This window comes from Acanthochromis polyacanthus, chromosome 1 (genome assembly GCF_021347895.1).
Source record: "Acanthochromis polyacanthus isolate Apoly-LR-REF ecotype Palm Island chromosome 1, KAUST_Apoly_ChrSc, whole genome shotgun sequence".
In the NCBI taxonomy this organism is placed as follows: domain Eukaryota; kingdom Metazoa; phylum Chordata; class Actinopteri; family Pomacentridae; genus Acanthochromis; species Acanthochromis polyacanthus.
The window spans coordinates 43,594,697-43,613,828 of record NC_067113.1 but is presented as its reverse complement, the minus strand read 5'-3'; the positions used below and the strand labels follow the sequence as shown (position 1 = coordinate 43,613,828).

Genomic DNA, 19,132 nt, shown 5'->3' with positions numbered 1-19,132 from the left:
ACATTTTAAACTTACTAGAGCTTGGTGCTGAACAGACATGGTCTTGTTTAGTTCATCATGAAGCAAAAATGCCAAAATGCTGCCCGTGTCTTGTTCTCAGATGGAAGTAGCTGCGGATTTTTTGGTCACAAAAATATAAATTGCTTACCTTTTAATGTTCCTTTGAGAAACAACCCGTCTGAAGACGCCAACTCACTCTCGGTGTTTGCTTCAGTACGTTTATAGTCTCGCATATCCATACTTCTGTGTAGAATGGTCCGACTGCACCACATTATCATTCTGCTAAAGAAAAACAGTCCTCTTGAGTGGTGCTAAGCAACGTAAAGAACCACATTTGGTGGCAATACATTAAACAGTTGCCAAGACACAATCTCACCTCCTGTTTGACACCAATTTTGATTGGCTGTAACAGACAACCAGTTATGAAGGTCTTAAATCCATCTGGTATGCTTTGTATGGTTTGATTTAAAGACCATCTGTGCCAATGTTGATGAATTTAGGTGTTTGGAACAAATGTATGGTTTGAGAAAAATGTTTAAATCTTTGGCACAACCCAGCATAGTGGTTGCATCATGTTTCAGCATTGGATCCTGTCTTGGTGCTACCAGACACAAGTTTGTTTAAGACGAACACATCAGCATCTATTAGGAAAAACACTACCTAAATGAGAAATGCTGCAAAACCTTTTGTGCTTCTTCACAGCTGGGCCCCAAGTCAATGCAACAAAATCAAAGCATCGCTGAGATATGACCTCAAATACTGTTTGGCACATTCACAGACCAGTTACATTTGGCTCTGATGGATGAATGATTTTGAAAAACAAATCCACATGACGACTTGTGTGAAGTTTGGTCTGAGGATCTTCTTTGCCAATTCTGGTCTGTAAAAAAAACTTTTTCATAGCATCCATTATAGCAGAAATTGATGTCAGAGGGTGCTTTGAACTTGGTTTGATCCATGAAACCCAACATTATCTCATTTTTTAAAAATCTGGCCGACGGTTCAGAAGATGCATGCAGAACTGCACCTCCAGCTTTGACCCATTGGTGGCGTTAGACATTAAAACTCATGAAAAGAATCAGGGAATTACCCCCAGTCAGTGTGCCAGATTTCACAACTTTGGATGGAACGGTTCCAATTGGATGGAAGATGCTTGAAAGAAGGTAGAAACACTTTTGGTCTCTATGAAGCTTCAATGAAACACACATAATCTGACTGATACAAAGTTTCCCAGCATGCATGTGTGTGTGATCACTGTTCAGGAACATACATGTGTGTTTCTTCAGCGTGTATCAAAGCATGTTGGCTTGCATGTCAGAGTCTGTGATCAGATAAATAGGAGCTGTGATGGTTGGCAGCAGAGGTTTTCTAGCAGGAGGTTGCATCGTAGCTGGGAGCGATTACAGGCAGCAGGTATTCTCAGCTTTCTGCTTCTCCTCTTTGTCCCGCAAGCATGAAAGCATGTTATCTCATGCGTTGAAAGCTTTTTGTGTTCACCTGTAATGTGGGGAAAAGGTGGTGTGCGTGTGTGTGTGTGAGAGGGAGAGTATTCAGGGCTCCTTGTCTTATTTATGAGGTCAGCTGGGCTGGAAGAATGTGAGTGTTTGTTGTAGAGACTGACCTCCTTAGGGAAGAGAGAGAGGCAGGCCAGCCGACATGCACACACACATGCATGTTCTTCCTCTTTTCTGTAGTACCTCAAACACACACAACTTGTCCGTGCCCTTTCAGATAAACACATACAGTCGGCTCTCCGTCTGTCTGCTGGGAAGGAAGTGCCATTGCTCTGATGGATGTTGGTACTGTTGGCTAGACACCCATCCCCCCTCTCTGTTTCCCTCTCCGTCTTTCTCCTTCCATCAATGCCCATTGTGCCTGTTTACCAGATTACAGTCCACAGTGCTTTGATGGAATTAGGCCTGTTAAAGCCAGGCTTACTTTATTTTTCAGCCTGAAACAGGAAGAAGGATACTTAGTGGCCCGCAGTGATCCCTGCTGCTTCATAGAGATTTGTTAAATGGCAGGTGTAAAACTTTAGAACTTACGGGTTGTGTTTTCAACACCACATGTACGGTGATATTTTGGTTAAAATCTTTCATAGAACAAAGGTTTTCAGACCATATGCACACTAAGTAACTAGATTTTGTCTCTGTTTGACCTGCCCGTCAGATGAAAACAATTTTTTTCCCACCAAATTTTCCAAAATGGATGTAAATCTGAAAACAGTGGTCTTGGCTATAGAAGTTTAAAGTAGACCAAGTCTGTAGTTATCGGACACCGTCTTCCAGGATGGTTTAGGGTGGACCTTTGTGCAGCACTACCTTTATAGAACCTCTTGCAAGACAATTTCTTGGGGAGAAAAATACCTGTTATGGGGTGGATACTTCTGAGTGGTCCTGAGCTGATTGATTAAACTCTGAGAAGGAAAAACATTTTCTTGTCAAATAAAGGTCTTCTACCCTAAATACTGCAATGAACTACGCTATCAGGCTACCAGAATAAATAACAATGCAGCCAACTCTTGCTTCCCTCCATTGCTGTCATCGTTTACTTGAAATTGATGTCACAGTCGAAGCTGATTGATTGATGATGGTGTGTCCTGACGAATCTGATGGACGCGACACTACAAATAGAAACAGTAAGGCTAAAAGGGGCAATTAGGAGTCAATTTTTTAAAACATTTGTGCAATAAAGACCCAATGGAGATCCTTGTACTCAGCAGACATAGGAAGATAAGAGTGTCATCAGCATATATGCAAATACTTTATCTTTCAAATGCTCCAGTTTCCCAGACAATCAAAAGTGAGATTTTCGAGAGAGAACGCTGTTCCACATAATGTACAGTCAACAAGGTCAAACACAACACACTTCATGCTTGATGCAATAGAAAGTGGCAAGAAAAAGGGGAAAAAAACATAAAAACACAACTAAATGGCCATCAATAGACCTTAAAATTAGTTATACAAACCGTTAAACACAGTCAGTTTCTTGTATTTGTTTTTTTGTCTGTTTCTATTTTGATTGCATAACATAACCTGATATGTGATGGGAAGATCCTGAAGACGTCAGTGAACTCAGCAAACATAGTCAAACAAGAGTGTCATCGGCATATGTGCAAACACTTTGTCTTTATATTTGAAGGGACACTATGAAACAGATCATCAAAAGTGATATTTTCTACTATGAGAGGACACTGTTCCCGATAATGTACAGTAGACAAAGGTCAAACACAACACACTTCAAGCTGGATGCAATAGAAAGTGGCAAGAAAAAGGGAAAGTGAACACAAAAACACAACTAAATGGTCGTCAGTTGACCTTTGTCAAATTCTTGGATTTGTTCAAATATTCTTTATTTTGATTGCATAACATAACCTCTTGAAGACCCTGAGGGCATCCTTGGACTTTACCAGCAAGCAGAACAAGATAAACATGGGTGTCATCAGCATCTCTGCAAGTATTAATATTTCATTTAAGGACATAATTATGTAGCCAAAACTCCAAGAAGGCCTCCTCTGGATTTTTTTGCGTAAAAGAATGCCCAGCGCTGGTGTGTTTTGTCAGTGTATGTTTGTGTGCATGCCAGCGTGAGTGTGTGTGTGTGTTGGTGTTGCTGTGGTGTCGCCGAGCTGTCGCAGTCCTTTTGTCCGGCCCTGAGTTATGTGAAGCCGCATCTCCATCCCCGTCTTTGTCTGGCCCTGCTCTCCGTGCTCTCCCGCGGACCGGCGCCCCTCGTCCTATTTGTCGTGTTCTCTTAATTGCGGACCACAATGCCGTGACCCCCTGACCTTTTCCAACAACAGGGAAATTAATAGTGCTCCTCCCATCACACTCTCGGCCAGTCATCCGGCCAATCAGGGAGCAGCATGGGGGCTTTTCTTGCATCTCAACGAGCGCTTCGTCCAAAGAAAACAGACACACCAATAAACACAGACACTAACACAACTCGTACAATGATATCAGTGACAACAACGCACACTCTGGTAAAGAGACACACTGCAAACACACACATTTCTTTCACAGCGAGAGTTGGGGCAGACACCAACTTTGTCACCCCAATCGCAGCAGCGGTGCTGGTTGCTAGTGGCAGCAGTAGCCATGGCGATGGCAGGCCATAAAGGGTTCCTCGATTTGAAGGATGTCCAGGGACCAGACAGAGTAAAGAGAGGGAGAGACTGAGGGAGTGCACTCATTTAAGGACACCCAGCACCATCGTGGTCATGTGAGGACAGAGCTCATGACAGCGGGGTGTAAGGTCACAGTTTTAGTGCACAAATAGCAGATGTAGTGACATGAACAACATCAATGAACCTGATTGTGGCAGTAAATACACCTGTCTAGTACCTTTAAATCACCTCAAGAGAAACCTTTAAAGCATGAAGAGAAAGAGCATGCCAAGTCTTCTTCTTTGATACGAGATTTTACTATTTTTTTTCCACATTTGAACACATAAATACACACAAAAAGAGAGAGAAAACAAAAGAGATAAAAAGTTACAACGTGACAAAAAATGGACAAATGACACAAGCAAGACAAAAGCAGGACTAAGGCCTGAAACAAAATGACAAAAAGACACACAAAACAATGAATAAAGCAAAACACAAAATGACAAAAAACACAAGTGAGACAAAAGGGACACACAAAACAGCCAAAACGTGAGACAAACGACTAAAGTCAGACAAAAATAAGACATTACAAAAACAAGACACAAAATGACAAAACAACAATGCAAAGCAATCTAGTATTTTACTTTTTGATCAAAACAACTTGTCATGGTCTAGAATTTATTTTAAATTTATCGTTTAACTAAGTTACAATTAATAGTTTAATGTCTTCTCTGTAATTTTTACACTTTGAGGGCTGGATTGGACCCTCTGGAGGGCCGGTTTTGGCCCACGGCCGCATGTTTGACAATCGCATGTTTGACAACTTTGCTCTAGTGGCTTCTTGTTTTTAAGGTAACCCTATGCAGAATAAAGGGATGAAATATTAAATTTTTTAAGATTAGAATTAGTTAAGTTCTCCACTGGAAGAAAACATCATAAATGAGTAGTTCAAGACCCATTTAGAGAGTTGAAAATCTGACCATTCTTTGTGTTTTTACAGATTCTGACGCTTTTTAAACCTACAGAGGGTTCAGAGGGTTTAACTAACACAGTTCCATGCCAGTTTCTGATTTCAAAATTATACCCAGTGAATGAACAAATCCTACAGTCAGGTGTTGATTTAAACAAACACACTTGTTAATCATCACCTTATTTTAAATTATGCATTTTTTACAACATTCCTCATTACATTGGTATGTAAGAAGTATGTCTTGTTTTAAGCTAACTAATTTGTCATGTGTCTGGTCAGGTGATATACCGAACCCTCCCAAAGTGGGAGTCCTTGGATCCTTTTGGGGCGGAGGGCCAGCAGCAGCTGAGGGTGACCAACGTCCGAATCCGGCTGCTGAAGGGTCAGGCGTGTCCCTGCCAGGCTAAAGACCTCACCTCAGCACACGAAGACCTTCCCACTCGGCACTTTGCCATCTATGACCTGATAGTGAAGGGAAGCTGCTTCTGTAACGGCCACGCTGAGCAGTGTGTCCCCGCACCGGGGTACCAGCCCATCAGGGACCGGACCAACCATGTGGTAAGAAGGAAGCACTTTTATCACAACATATATTTATGGATGAAGTTTAAAAATGGGAAGGTGAATCTTCTAGGGTTGTTTTGCTTTTTGAGTTTCAGAAAGCAATGTTAACTCAAACCCCAATTGACTTAGATTTTCTGAAGCTGTCAACCTCATCTCATGGTCCTTATAAGTGGGTTAAGTTTGCCCAAATTGCTGGCATTCTGCAGTTGAGTCTGCTGTCTTCATGTGACATATGTATTAAACTTGGGCCACAAATATCTTCATGTCAGCTGAGGAAACTTTCATCCATTTATATCCACTAATAAAATCTATGTGGTACTGCAGAGTGACAGAAATAGCTAGTAAGTGGGCCTTGAATTTAGAATGCTTTATCAAATGTTATGTAATCATTAGAAGATACCCTGTAAAACACACTGCATGTATCCTTCAAGGATAAAAAGGTTTTTACTCTTTGATTACAGGCTTGATGTTCTTGGTTACAGCACCAGCTGTCAAAAGACGTCTTATAACTCAGTTTATTTTAATAACAGGGATCAGTCATTCAGGTTTTATTTAAAATCACACAGACAAAGCTATGTAATTTGTTGCAGCTTATAGATGCATCAACACCAAAAATTACATTTAAATAATTGTATAAGTATTCAAAATCTCAATAAGCACATATTAAATGCTATAGAAAGCAGTGAATGAATGAATAAAAGAGTCATTGTGGACACGGTCTGCATCTTATTTGTTGCTCTTCTAGCTGAAATGTCAGTGTTCACTCTTGATCTAGGAAAACAGTATTTTGACAAGAAAGATATTTTCTTCTAACCAGTAATTACAATTCCAGTGCAAACAAATGTTTTTAAGCCTTGATGCTGTGATGGTGATTGCGCCACTCTTCTCTCCCGTCTTGTTTTGACATCTTCCTCCATCCTTCAAGTCTCACTTATTCCGATAATTATCACCCCGTGGGCAAGTTTTTCACTTGTTCTTGGGAAACCAAGATTTTAAGGCTTGATGCTTCCAGACTAAATGGTCTGTTCGCTTTGTGTTGGCAGTTGTGTTAATAACAAACTCCTCTGTCTGGTCAAATAAACAGCTGCGTTTGTGCTGATAACAAACCCAGGAGATGAAGATATTGATTCAGTCCGTGGTCTAATGGTGGTGTTGATGTACATGTGTGTTGATGAAGTGTGAACAGACAATGCTTTTGCTGGAGATCAACCAGATCTGGGCTCCTATCACGGCAATCTCCACAAACAGTGGATGTCTTTGAAGCAAATGTCGGTTTTGCTGCAATCAGCGAAGCTCAACATTAAAGTGAGAGCTTCCTTTCCGATCTATAGAGAAAGACATTCAGATGGATAAACAATACATCAGTATGTACACTAGTGTACAGTAGTAAATCCTGCAACCATTTTTGATATAAATCTCTTAATTGTTTAAAGGACTGTTACCAAAATATGCAATGGAATGCACATTTTACACTTGAAAAATAAATGTAGCAGTACTATCTAATGAAACTGTCTAGTGGCATCAAACTGTTTCTCAGGATAAATGCAGCTCTGTTTAGTCAGATCTTCATTTGAACTGTTTGTGACGAGTGTTTTGATACAAGACTCTCTTAATTATATTAGTAGTAGTAGTTTATTAGCTATCTTAAATAAAATCGTCTGACATTGTCCTATTGATTACCATGAAAATTTGTTGTTGCCTTAAGTGCTAGCTAACAAATGTTAGCATGCTAGCAAATGCATATTATACCTGCGAAACGTCAACATTTTATTGTGAGGACAGTGACATGCTACTGCATTTACCATGTAGCTTAACAGTACTGCTAACACAACTGTAGTGAACTACTGTTCAGCGCTAATTGGCAAATGTTAACATGCCAACACATTACACCAAAATGGGAAACTGGTAAATGTTAACAGGTTAGCATTGTTATTGTGAGTATGTTAGCACTGCTGTGCTGCTAATCATCCAACCCCTCCTATGAGGGAGCTAACAAGCTACTGTTAGTATTTAGCTCAAAGCACAGGTGTTCTGCAGAAGTCTTATTCTTGTTCCTAACATATTATTTGCTGCACTTTGTGTTTGTTGTGCAATGATTGCAATGCTAGCATGTCAATAAGCTAAACTAAGATAAGAAACTGGATAATATCAAAAGGTTAATCTCATCACTGTGAGTATATCAGTACGCTAACATTAGCATTTAGTGCCAAGCATCTCTGTGCAGCCTGACAGAACAATAAAAGACTCTCTTAATTATATTGCATTGTTAGTAGCAGCAGTAGCAGCATTAGCTATCTTAAATTATCTGATATTGTCCTCGCTGTTACTAGATTGATCGCCATGAAAACCTGTTACCTAGTTAAGTGCTAATTAGCAAATGTTAGCATGCTAGCAATATTATACCTGCATTTTATTGCAAGCACACTGACATGCTTCTGCATTTACCATGTAGTTTAAGTACAACCTCACATGCTTCAAACGTAACTGTATTCTACTACTGGTTATGGTTACACTGAGTAAAGTACAAAGGATTAGTTGAATAGACATTAAAGCTGTCTGCCATTCAAGCTTTTTTTTTATACAGGTTGCAATTAGAGTTCCTGGAAGCAATTATTATTTAATTTATTGTGAATGCTTGGCATGTTTTTCCTCTTCTACTTATCATCCTTTCAATTAGCCATTCAGTCATTTAGACGTCCAAACCCAATGTAACTTTTTAGAACCCGTATTTTGCCTTAAGACAGGCAGCTAGGAAAACCCAAAGTGCTCATTTTTTATGCTGACATGAAACAGACAACCAGTTTGGTCTTGTACATGATAAATGAATCAGATGTGTTTTCTTTGCCGATACCAGCGTTTTGTAGCGAAGGTGCTGATAGCTAATTCATTGGACACACGTCTTTAAGTCATGCTAAGGAATTCCAAGTAGCTCTACTGAATGTTTTCATGAGGATTTCCTTCTTTTGAGGATGAAAAAAAAACTTTGCAATCAGTCTTTAAACCAAAGAACTATTAAACCCTCCTCTGCACGCCATGATAGTAATAATATAATAAATCATTTTAATGCATGCTGGTGAGAAACATTACACAGAGTGGATGATATTTTTCTTTAGTCCAACTGCACGTGGGACTTGAAGTTTGAACAGTAAATCCTTCTTAACTGTCCTCACAACATTACCCCGGGTCGCCATGCGGGAGCGACGGGCAAACACACACACTCGGACGTTATATAAGTGACTTTTCTCGCCTATCAGCAGTTTGTTTTGTGTCTCCGTTTCAAGCCAGAGCCGCTGTTTCTGGCAAAACCCAAACAAGCAGAGCAGCGCAAGACGGGGGAGATGAGGGCAGAGATTACGGATCGCACAGAGGAGGGAAGGGTGGTTGTGCATTTCTGGGCCTTTGTGCTAAACATACAAGCGCAGCATTGTGTTGTGTTCCATTCATATATGCCATTAGGGTGTTGTTTGTTCTGCTGGGTGTAATAGGTGTGTTTTGTCTGCTCTAAAAGTGTGTGTGTGTGTAGTAATCAGTGGAGAAAGTGGCCCTGGTAGTCATTACTGCCCAGTTTGTTTGTTGTTGTTGTTGTTTGGTTCTCCTGTTGCCCCACAGGGTTTTTTTGCGGTTCAGGGTATTACACTGTCTGTTAGTTAGCCACAAAGCCAACATAGCTACACACACTTAATGACATCCGGGGTCTGCTACCAGACCGTTAGCAGCAATTAGCTCTGTCAGGGTGTGTTTATGTGCCCTGCCTCTCTTTCTAAATCACATCTGGTTTTCTGTTTTCTTTATATTTCTGTCATTTACGGATTCGATTCACAAGCCGCACAAGAGGAATATCACTCAGCACAGTGTTTCTGCTGTTGCTTTTAGTCCATGAGCGTGATGCCCAAACCTGCATTTATGGACGTCGGTGGAGGATTAGTTTAAATCGTTTCTGTAAACAGAAGATTTTTGCTTGTCTGACTCTCAAGTTAACCCCCGTGTTGTCCTTACCAAAAAATGTTGCTGCCTTGTCTGAAAAAAGTCCAAAAATTCAGGAAAAATTTCCCCACATTTATAAAAGTATTTGCAAAATCTTCAGGAAGAAAATTCCTGAAAAGTTTCCCTCAAAAGTTTTAGTTTTTTTAAATAAAAAATCCCCAAATTTGACGGTGAAATTCACTGGATTTTGGTAGATTTTTTCTGAATGTTCTTAAAAACATTGTAATTTGTTTTTTTACACGAAAAAATGTTCAAAAATTTCCTAAAAACATTTTTAAAATGTGGAAGTTTTCACTGTGAAAATATATATATTTTTTCCACATTTTTAAAACTTTAAAATGGGTCGATTTGACCCGCAGGACGACAGGAGGGTTAATAGTGTTATACGTCACTTTGGAAATAATAAAGCACACTTGTTAGTTTTTCTTGCACAAATCTGTACGAAAGACTTAGCACTGACATTTTGACTTGTCACAGAAGCTTGTTGATGCTGAGTGAACAAATCATTCCTCATTTGGCAGCTTCAGCTCCTCCATCCTCGCATCCTGAGATGTGAGTGAAGAAAGCAAGGAAACAGGTTAGCATCATGGAAGCACCCAAAACGTCTGCACTGAAAAAGTCTACAGCATTAATTGTGTGCTGGTATAATAGGTAGATGCATAAAAGCTGTACACTTCATTTCTCTACAATGTTTTGACATAATCTTAGGCATTATGAGTGACATCATTTCTTTCTTTCTTTTATTGTTTACTTGGGAAGGCGCTTGATAAAGCATTGCGTTATAAAGTTATTTAGTTGGCAAACAATTAGTTGGCATGTAATGACTCAGCCGCAGGCTTAATGCTTTCATCTCTGCTTCTTTAATGTGTTTGTGCCCCTGTTGAGAGACAGTAAAACGAGCATGATGTTGTCTCCTTGTTATGTGTTTATTTGCTTGTTTGTTACCTTATGTCTCTGTTGTTAGACCGTCCTAAAATGATTCTCTCATTAAAAACCTACATATTTGTCACTTCATTTGACCTAGAGCTTGGCCAATACTGATTTATGGAGCAAGAAATTTTGAATATATCAGCCAATTTTGTTTATTTTCATTTGCTCCATTCACTTTTATTTAAACTCACACAAATAAGAAACCTGGACGGCAGTGAAATATTAAAAGGCAAAATTATTAAAATAATGAAAATATATTAATAGCATTGAATTATTTAACCATGCAAAACCTAAATATAGAGAAAAAAGTGAGCAAAAGTAATATATGTATATTTATATATAAATAATAAAACAAATAAAAAAATCTGTATATAATCTCTAAAACCCAAATATAAAAAACTGAACAAAAATAATATATGTATATTTATTTATAAATAATAAAAAATAATACTTAAAAAATACCAAAAATATTCTATATATATGTAATCTGTAAAACCTAAATATAGAAAAGAATAACAAAAGTAATATATATTTATTTAGACATAAATAGTAAAACTAATAATTAAAACATTCTTAATATATAATCTGTAAAACCCAAATATAGAAAAGCAAGCTGAAATAATATATATTTATTTATATATATAAATAATAAAAAAAATCAAAAATATTTTATATATGTATATATAATCTGTAAAGCCCAAATTTAGCAAAAAATAGAAAAATAATCTATAAATATAACTATGTATAAATAATAAAAAATAATAAATTAAAAAAAATATTCTAAATGTATAATCTGTAAAACCAAATCTAAAAAATGAGAAAAAATAATCTTTATTTATTGATTTAGAAATAAATACTAAAAAAAATAATATATTTAAAATAATAAAACTGATGTATTTTTTGCAACAGTGGGTTTTTCAGGGTTAAAGCAAATGAAGAGCAGCTGGAAGTGAAATAAGCTTTAACTCAAATGTTCAAACTTGACAGTCCTGAAATATATCTTAATATAAGTTATTATGACGACACCGCTTGACTCCGCACCACTGTCTGCTCTGCTGCATGTGCTGCAGACAGTACTAAGAGCGTTGTAAATCACCCCAAGCACCTTTTTCTGTATTTTTTGTTGCCGTATATTTGACTAATTTAAAGGCTGATTCTACATCTCAGCAGCTTCAGTCCAGCCCTGCTTGTCCACAGTATGTCTGAGTGTACATGGTTGGGTGTGTGCATGTGTTAATTGCCCCGTATCACGGTATGGTAAACATGTGAAATACCAGCTGTCTGGACCTGAGCCAGATGCTGCTGCCCTTCTTCTCCCTCCTATCTCCTTTTTTCTTCTCCAACTCTTTTCATTAATTCTTCTTCCTTTTTTCTTGTGAAATGTGTCATTAGGTCTCCTGCCTCCCATTTGCTCCGACCTCTCATTTGTGCAATTGCTCCCCCCTATTAGCGCGATTGAAATGCTTTCGCCATGTGCGTAAAAACCAGTCATGTGTGCGTTCGTTTCGGGGGCTGATCTGGGGTCAGTTCAGGCAGGGGACATGTTGTTTGTAGCTCAGCTCCTGTAACATGTGGATGTGTTTAAAGTCTATTCTCAGTGCGTTTGTGTGTTAGTCAGAGCCATTCAGGAGCTGGCGACGCATCACGCACCGTGGGAAAGGAGAATCGGTGTGTGTTTTCGTGTATCTGAGGCTGTTTTCTATGCCTGTGCGCACGTTGATTAGTCTACCTCTGTAGTCGTTGTATAATTGTGTGTCCTACATTACAGTCGCACGGTGTAACGCAAACAAATAAAGAGCTTCCTCAGATGCCTTGCCCCCCCTCCCCTTCAATCATTATCCAGCATGCATGGCATTCCAGCTCCCAGGAATGACAAGGAGATTGTTATTGTGCTCTCAGCGCTGCATACTTGCACTCTTCTCATACTCATAAGCGCACACACAGGCTTTTCAGAGCGGAGGCCCGTTCTCGTTTCCAGCAATGAAGCCAAACAATCAATCTCCGTTCACTAATTTCAGGCGAGAGAAAGAGATGGAGCCAGAGGAAATAAGAAAGAGAAGAGGCACAGAAGGTGGAAATGGTGCACTGCAAAAACTCAAAAGTCTATTTAGTCAAAGTGTCTCATCCCACTTGATTTAAGATAAATTCACTTAACAAGTGACATTTCAGCAAGATGGAGGGACTTGTTTTAGGACAATGCATCTTAAATATCTTGCTCAGTCAAACAATCTTGGAATGATCTTGTCTTAATCCTCGTGTCGTCCTGCAGGTCAATTTGATTCGTTTTAACGTTTGAAAAGTGTGGTTAAAAAAAATCACAGTGAAAACTTCCACATTTTTGATATTTTTTGGGAAGTTTTTGAACATTTTTTGATGGAAAAAAGAAACATTAAACAAATCTTTCTTTAAGAACATTCGGAAAAAAATTTACCGAAATCCAGTGAATTTTTGGTTGTTTTTTTTTCTGAATGTTCTTAAAGAAAGTATTAAAAATTTTAATCATATATATGGAATCACTTTAGATATTTTTAGGATTTTTTTGGAAGATTTAATTCATTTTTTGAAAATATTTGCAATTTTCATTTTTTAACTTTTTTTAATTTCTTACCAAATTTGGGATTTTTTTTTCTTAAAAATAAAACTTTTAAGGGAAACGTCTGTGTAATTTTCTTACTGAAGATTTTACAAATTTTTATAAATTTGGGGATTTTTTATTTGCCGAATTTTTTTCAGACAAGGCAACAATATTTTTTGGTGCCATAAATGAGGACAAAAGGAGGATTAAGACACCTAAGCTTGACAATCCCGGTAAAATACAGCTTAAAATAAGTTTTCCCAGCTAATTTTAAAATCTCAACATTCTAAATATCACATCTTATTTCAAGGAAATCTTACCAAGACATTTTTCACTTGTTCTATTGGCAGGTAAAAGTTCTTTGAAATAAGTTTTGTTTTTCTTGTTTTGAGAGGGGCATGTTATTCCAGTGGAATAAGAAGGTAGTCCTCATGTGGGAAACTTTCCTCTACATCACGCTGACCTCTTTGTTCCTCCCGTCCTTCCATCTCTACCTCCGTCCGTCGTGTCTCCCGTTGCTAATGAGCTCTTGCTGTCTCTCTCAGGTCCATGGGAAGTGTGTGTGCAGACACAACACTGCAGGTGATCACTGCGAGCGCTGCGCTGCGCTCTACAACGACCGACCCTGGCAGCCCGCCGACGGACTGACGGGAGCTCCACATGAATGTCGGAGTGAGTCAAACCAACTTTTCCACCCTAGAAACATCATCACCATTTGACTGAGAGACATTAAGCCGAGCTCCAGGTAGTTTTAGGGAGGTGTGAACGGTGCAAAGTGCATGAGTCAATATTTATGTAATTGAGGGACTTTTTGTATCATAGTTGACATTTTTGCTGTTTTCAGGCCTAAAATCAACATGGCCGCCTATAACCAAGCACCACATGGCATTTTTACACAAAGATTCTTCCAAATATTATATATACAATTGAGTGAAATTGAAATTGAAAGTTATTTATAAAGATATTGTAGTAAACCTGTTGACATGCCATAAATCCACACTTGACTCACACACTACTTTATATTAAATAACTCAGAAAGCCTTGGAGTCTGGCCAGTCTTTTCTTCAGGAGGAAATGACATCATGTGGAGCAGGTCATGTGATCTGGAATTAACACACTTCCTTGAGAAATGAAATGACAAAATCGATACACAAAATGACAAAACTGATACACAGAACGACAAAAAGGAGACATGAAATGGCAAAATGGAGGCACGAAACAACAAAAATGAGACACAAAACGAGAAAAACCATACATGAAACGACAAAACCATACCCAAAATGACAAAAATGAGACACAAAACCACAAAACCGAGACACAAAACGGCAAAAACGTGACAGACAGTTGTTCAATTTGTATGGTTATTTAGTTGACATTTTAGTGATTGACCCGCATGTTGAATAATGCGTTTTATCTAAGCCAAGAGGAGATTTCACAGGGAAAGGAGTCCTGGAACAGCATTTTGTAGATTTAGTGTCACATGGAAAACCAGTGAAGGATTCAAATTAGTAAAATTAGATTAGAGGTCATGAGTTGTTAACTTCCTGCTGTGCACTTGTTCTAAAACACACATGCGTCAAATATTACATTTATTTTAAGTTTCCACAAGTCTACAAAACATAATTACAATGCCTCACAGATTCACAAAACCAGAACCAAACATCCAGAATCTTTGTTCCTGAGATGCTGCTTTCTTCCCTCACACACCAGAGTGTAAGTGCAACGGACACGCTCAGAGCTGCCACTTTGATTGGACGGCGTGGCGCGAGTCCGGCCAGCGCAGCGGAGGCGTCTGCGACTGTCTGCACAACACCGAAGGGCGTCAGTGTCAGAAATGCAAAGCCGGCTTCTACAGAGACCCCCAGCAACCGCAGACGGCCCCCGACTCCTGCAAACGTAAGAAAACACTCAGCAGTTACATCTCAACCCTCGTGTCGTCCTGCGGGTCAAAGCTGACCCGTTTTAAAGTTTGAAAATGTGGGGGGAAAAAAAATTCAGTGTTCACACAGTTCAACATTTTTGGGAAATCTTTAAACATTTTTTGGTGGAAAAAGAAATGTTAAAAATGTTTCTTAAGAACATTCACAAAAAACTCAACCAAAATCCAGCAAATTGTCTAGAAATTATTTTAAATTTAAGGTTTTATTAATTTACAATCTGCAGTTAATGTCTTCTCTGTCATTTTTACACTGTGAGGGCCAGATTGGACCCTCTGGAGGGCCAGTTTTGGCCCATGGGCCGCATGTTTGACACCCCTGATGTAGCCGCATCCCTACAGTAAAACCGCACATGTAATCTCATGTTTTATCACATTGTATATTTCATGTCGCATCGTCCGTTTATGTGAGGCGACTGTTGGAATTTCACGGTGAAATATTAGATGATGTGTTTTGAAGCTCATTACCATGACGAGTAGAACACACTATGAAGATGACAGGAAGCAGAATTAATCACATCTCACCACAAAGGTGACAAAGTGTAGCTGGCGTGAGTCACGGCGTTAACCTCACACACTGGCACAGAGCTCTCATTCTCTCAAGGAATGCTGAGGATCGCAAGCCGGGACGTGCTGGATCCTGACGTGCACCTGGCTCTGAGTGTGTGTGTGTGTGTTTGTGTGTGTGTGTGTGTGTGTGTGTGTGATGGCCCACTCTCCATCCAAGGTTTACGCCGTAGTTAATCATCAGATGGCGGCATTCCTACGTCTTGACTCAACGCTCCACACTCCCGCTTGTCCATCTCTCGGCTTGTTTTCTCCATTTTTCAGATGTGACTCAGAGCTCGGGCTGCTTCGGGTGGAATCACTGTGGCTAGTTTTAACCCTCCTGTTGTCCTCATTTACAGGCACCAAAAAATATTGCTTCTTTGTCTGAAAATTTTTTTTAAAAAATGCAGCAAAAAAAATCCCAAAATTTCTGAAAATTTGCAAAACCTTCAGGAAGAAAATTTCAGTAATTCTTTAAAGGTTTCCCTGAAAAGTTTTATTTTAAAAAAATCCCCAAATTTGGCAAAAAATTCTTCAATGAGTAAAAATATTCCAAAAACAATTCGAAAAATATCTAAAGTGATGATATATTTATCAAAATTCTAATATTTTCTTTAAGAACATTCAGAAAAAATGATTTGTTGATTTTTTTTTCTGAATGTGTCTCATTTTTGTAATATTTTGTCTTGTTTTTGCTGTTTTCTTTGTCAGATTTTTGTCTCACATTTTTGTCGTTTTGTTTCCCATTTTTGTTGTTTTGTGTTTGCTTTTTGTCTCGCTTTTGTTTTTTGTCATTTTATATTTGGCTTTATGCATTCTTCTTTGTCTCAGTTTTGGCGTTTGGTGTCTTTTTTGTCATTTTTTTGCCTCGTTTCTGTCATTTGTGTATTTTTTTTGCCTTGATTTTGTCCATTTTTTGTCACTTTATAACTTTTTAATCAAATTTTTTGGCTCTCTTTGTTTTGTTTTGTGTCGCTGGTCTCAAAGAAAATTCCAGTAATTCCTTAAAAGTTTCTCTTAAAGATTCATTTTTTAAAAAACAGCCAGTTTGGTAAGAAAATTCTTGTAAATATTTTCAAAAAATGGGTAAAAATCTTCTAAAAAAAAAAGTCCTAAAAATATCTAAAATGATTACATGTATATCAGTAAAACTTCTAATATTTTCTTTAACAACATTCAGAAAAAAATCAACCAAAATCCAACTAATTTTACTGGATTTTGGTTGATTTTTTTGTGTGTGTGTGTGTGAATGTTCTTAAGAAACATTTTTAACATTTCTTTTTTTCAACCAACACATGTTGCACGATTTCCCAAAAATGTTGAAAATGTGGACATCAGAAGTTTCACTGTGAAAATATTTTTTTTCCCCACATTTTCAAACTGGGTCAGTTTTGACCCGCAGGACGACACGAGGGTTAAACGTGTGAGGGTCTCCTCTCCCTTCCAGTGGCGTGCTGCCCTCCGCTGATGAGACGAGTTTTAAGTAAACACGAGATAGTCATCCATAAACAGAGAGCGGTGGCTACATTCCCCCTCTGATTATCTGTCAGATGTGACCCAGTGAGCTCAGACCTGCAGGTATGCTGGACCGGAGTGTGTGTGTGTGTGTGTGTTCATGTATGCACATCTAATTGAATCCAAAACAACTGTCAGATAGCACCAGACCATTTAAAAACAGAGAGGAGGAAGATTACATTGGCTATCGTTTAGGATTGGGCGTCATCATGCTTTGCTTTCCTTTTTCATATCAGTTATTGCACATCATTACAGGTGAAATACGGTCTTTTATTATAACCCTCAATCCTCCCTGTGTCTGTGCACAGAGGTTTTGGTCTGTGGGAGGAAGCCGGAGTAACTAATAGGAATGGTATGTCAGTATTTTTTTAGGTGTTTGGTTGGGAACAAACTTAATGAACATATCTACATTTGTGACGTAAATGTGATGCTGTATCAAAAGCCAGAGGGTCACTAAAGTTACGACCATGCAGTGTCAGGAGACCAAACATTTCCCTGCACTCCATCCTGTTTATCCAGTTTATGCTGGCGGTTCTGTCTCAGCTCTTCATTTTAATGCTGGAAGTGGCATCTTAAACTGTTTTTTGTTTTTTTTTTAAATCGAATGTCCTTTTATTTTGCTTGATGAAGTTGCCGCTAGGTCGCAGTGCCATGCCTTTCCTGTGAAGCATTTGATTTGAATTGAATGGTACAGGGATGCAAAATAGTGCAAAGAAAAGAAACCCACAAGTGAGGGGTATCATCCTTCCATATTGCTGCAGGAAACTTGGCTTGTGCAGTGATCCGCTCCGTTAAAGAAATCCCCTCCATGCAATTCTTGATTAGTGGCACATTGTCTGCTTGGGTTAGCGTTAGCAATAGAGGCTAACCCATGCTAGCCTGTGTTTCCCCCCTATTCTTTACCCTTGTCATATTCATAAACAATATCATGTCTTCCAAACTCATAAATCATTACCAGCTTTTTTAAGCCAAGCTATTCTGCTTGGAGTTAATTAACCACTGACTCAGGATCTTAGAGCAGCTCAGTATTTTCCCCCGTGTCTTTTTCTGTTATCTCTGCACGTCTGATAAGAAACAGATGCACCACCTTCTTTATAGCAGGTGTGATGTGCAAGGGTTTGAATTTCAGAGATTAGTTTCGGTGTTTGGCTGCCTTTTCCTTCCACCTGAAAACCCACCTGTGCACAAACTATGGCGGCTAACGATCCCGACTGACGGCTGATTGATAGGAAAAAGGAGTGACGGCGTGTCTGGAGAACCCCCGAGACGAAGGCGCGGGTTGTGAAATCCCGCCGTAGCCGCTCGCTGACAATGGAGGAATTTCCCTCGGTCGTGAGGAACATTTTTTCATACCAGCCTCCGAGGGGCCCAGAAAAGAAAACACTCTCGTCGAGCTTCACGCAAGCTCGTACACACCAAAACAGCTTACTGGGAAGGAGAGCTACGGTGTGTGTTTGTGGGGAGATTTTTGTCTTCGCCGGGTTTTTCTGCGGTTGTTCGGGCAGGTGTCTCGTCATGTCTCAGCACACGCTCATAAAGTTTTCCTTGTCAGGGCTCTTGTAGCTGACAGCTTTCTTCGACACACGCATGTTTACTCACAGGAGTCCTTGTGGTATGACCCCCTTCAAATGCTCGTAAATTCTCACGCAGATATGTAAACTCGCACGCTTACCAAACACACCGTCACACGTGTTCCGGCTTTGCTTGGAACAGAGGCACTGCTGTAATCTCTGTTAATTATTAACACGTGGAGGCTGCTGCTGACTAAACAATAGTGCAGATATGGCCTTGTGTGCACGTCCTTGTGTATAAATGTGATATCTTTATGATTTTATTGATATCGTACCGTTCGGTTCTAGCATAAGGTTTATCTTATCTTCGCTGTCCTGAATGATTCGTCTGATAAACTGTCTGGTTTGAAGCTCAAGAAGGTTGATGTGACATCGTGCTTTCAGGGCAACGCTTAAAAACAGACACAAACATCACGTCTCCTTTCAGGAAGAGGTT

At 39.1% G+C, this 19,132-nt stretch overlaps 1 protein-coding gene across 2 annotated transcripts in view; it reads left to right on the top strand.

Moving 5' to 3' along the window:
- Positions 1-19,132, top strand: part of ntn4 (netrin 4) — a 37,858-nt gene that overhangs the window by 7,604 nt on the left and 11,122 nt on the right. For both annotated transcript variants that reach the window (XM_051953516.1, XM_051953510.1), the window contains exons 3-5: positions 5,355-5,633; positions 13,671-13,797; positions 14,836-15,021. In XM_051953516.1, coding sequence (XP_051809476.1) covers positions 5,355-5,633; positions 13,671-13,797; positions 14,836-15,021 — 592 coding nt within the window. The remainder of the gene's footprint in view (positions 1-5,354; positions 5,634-13,670; positions 13,798-14,835; positions 15,022-19,132) is intronic.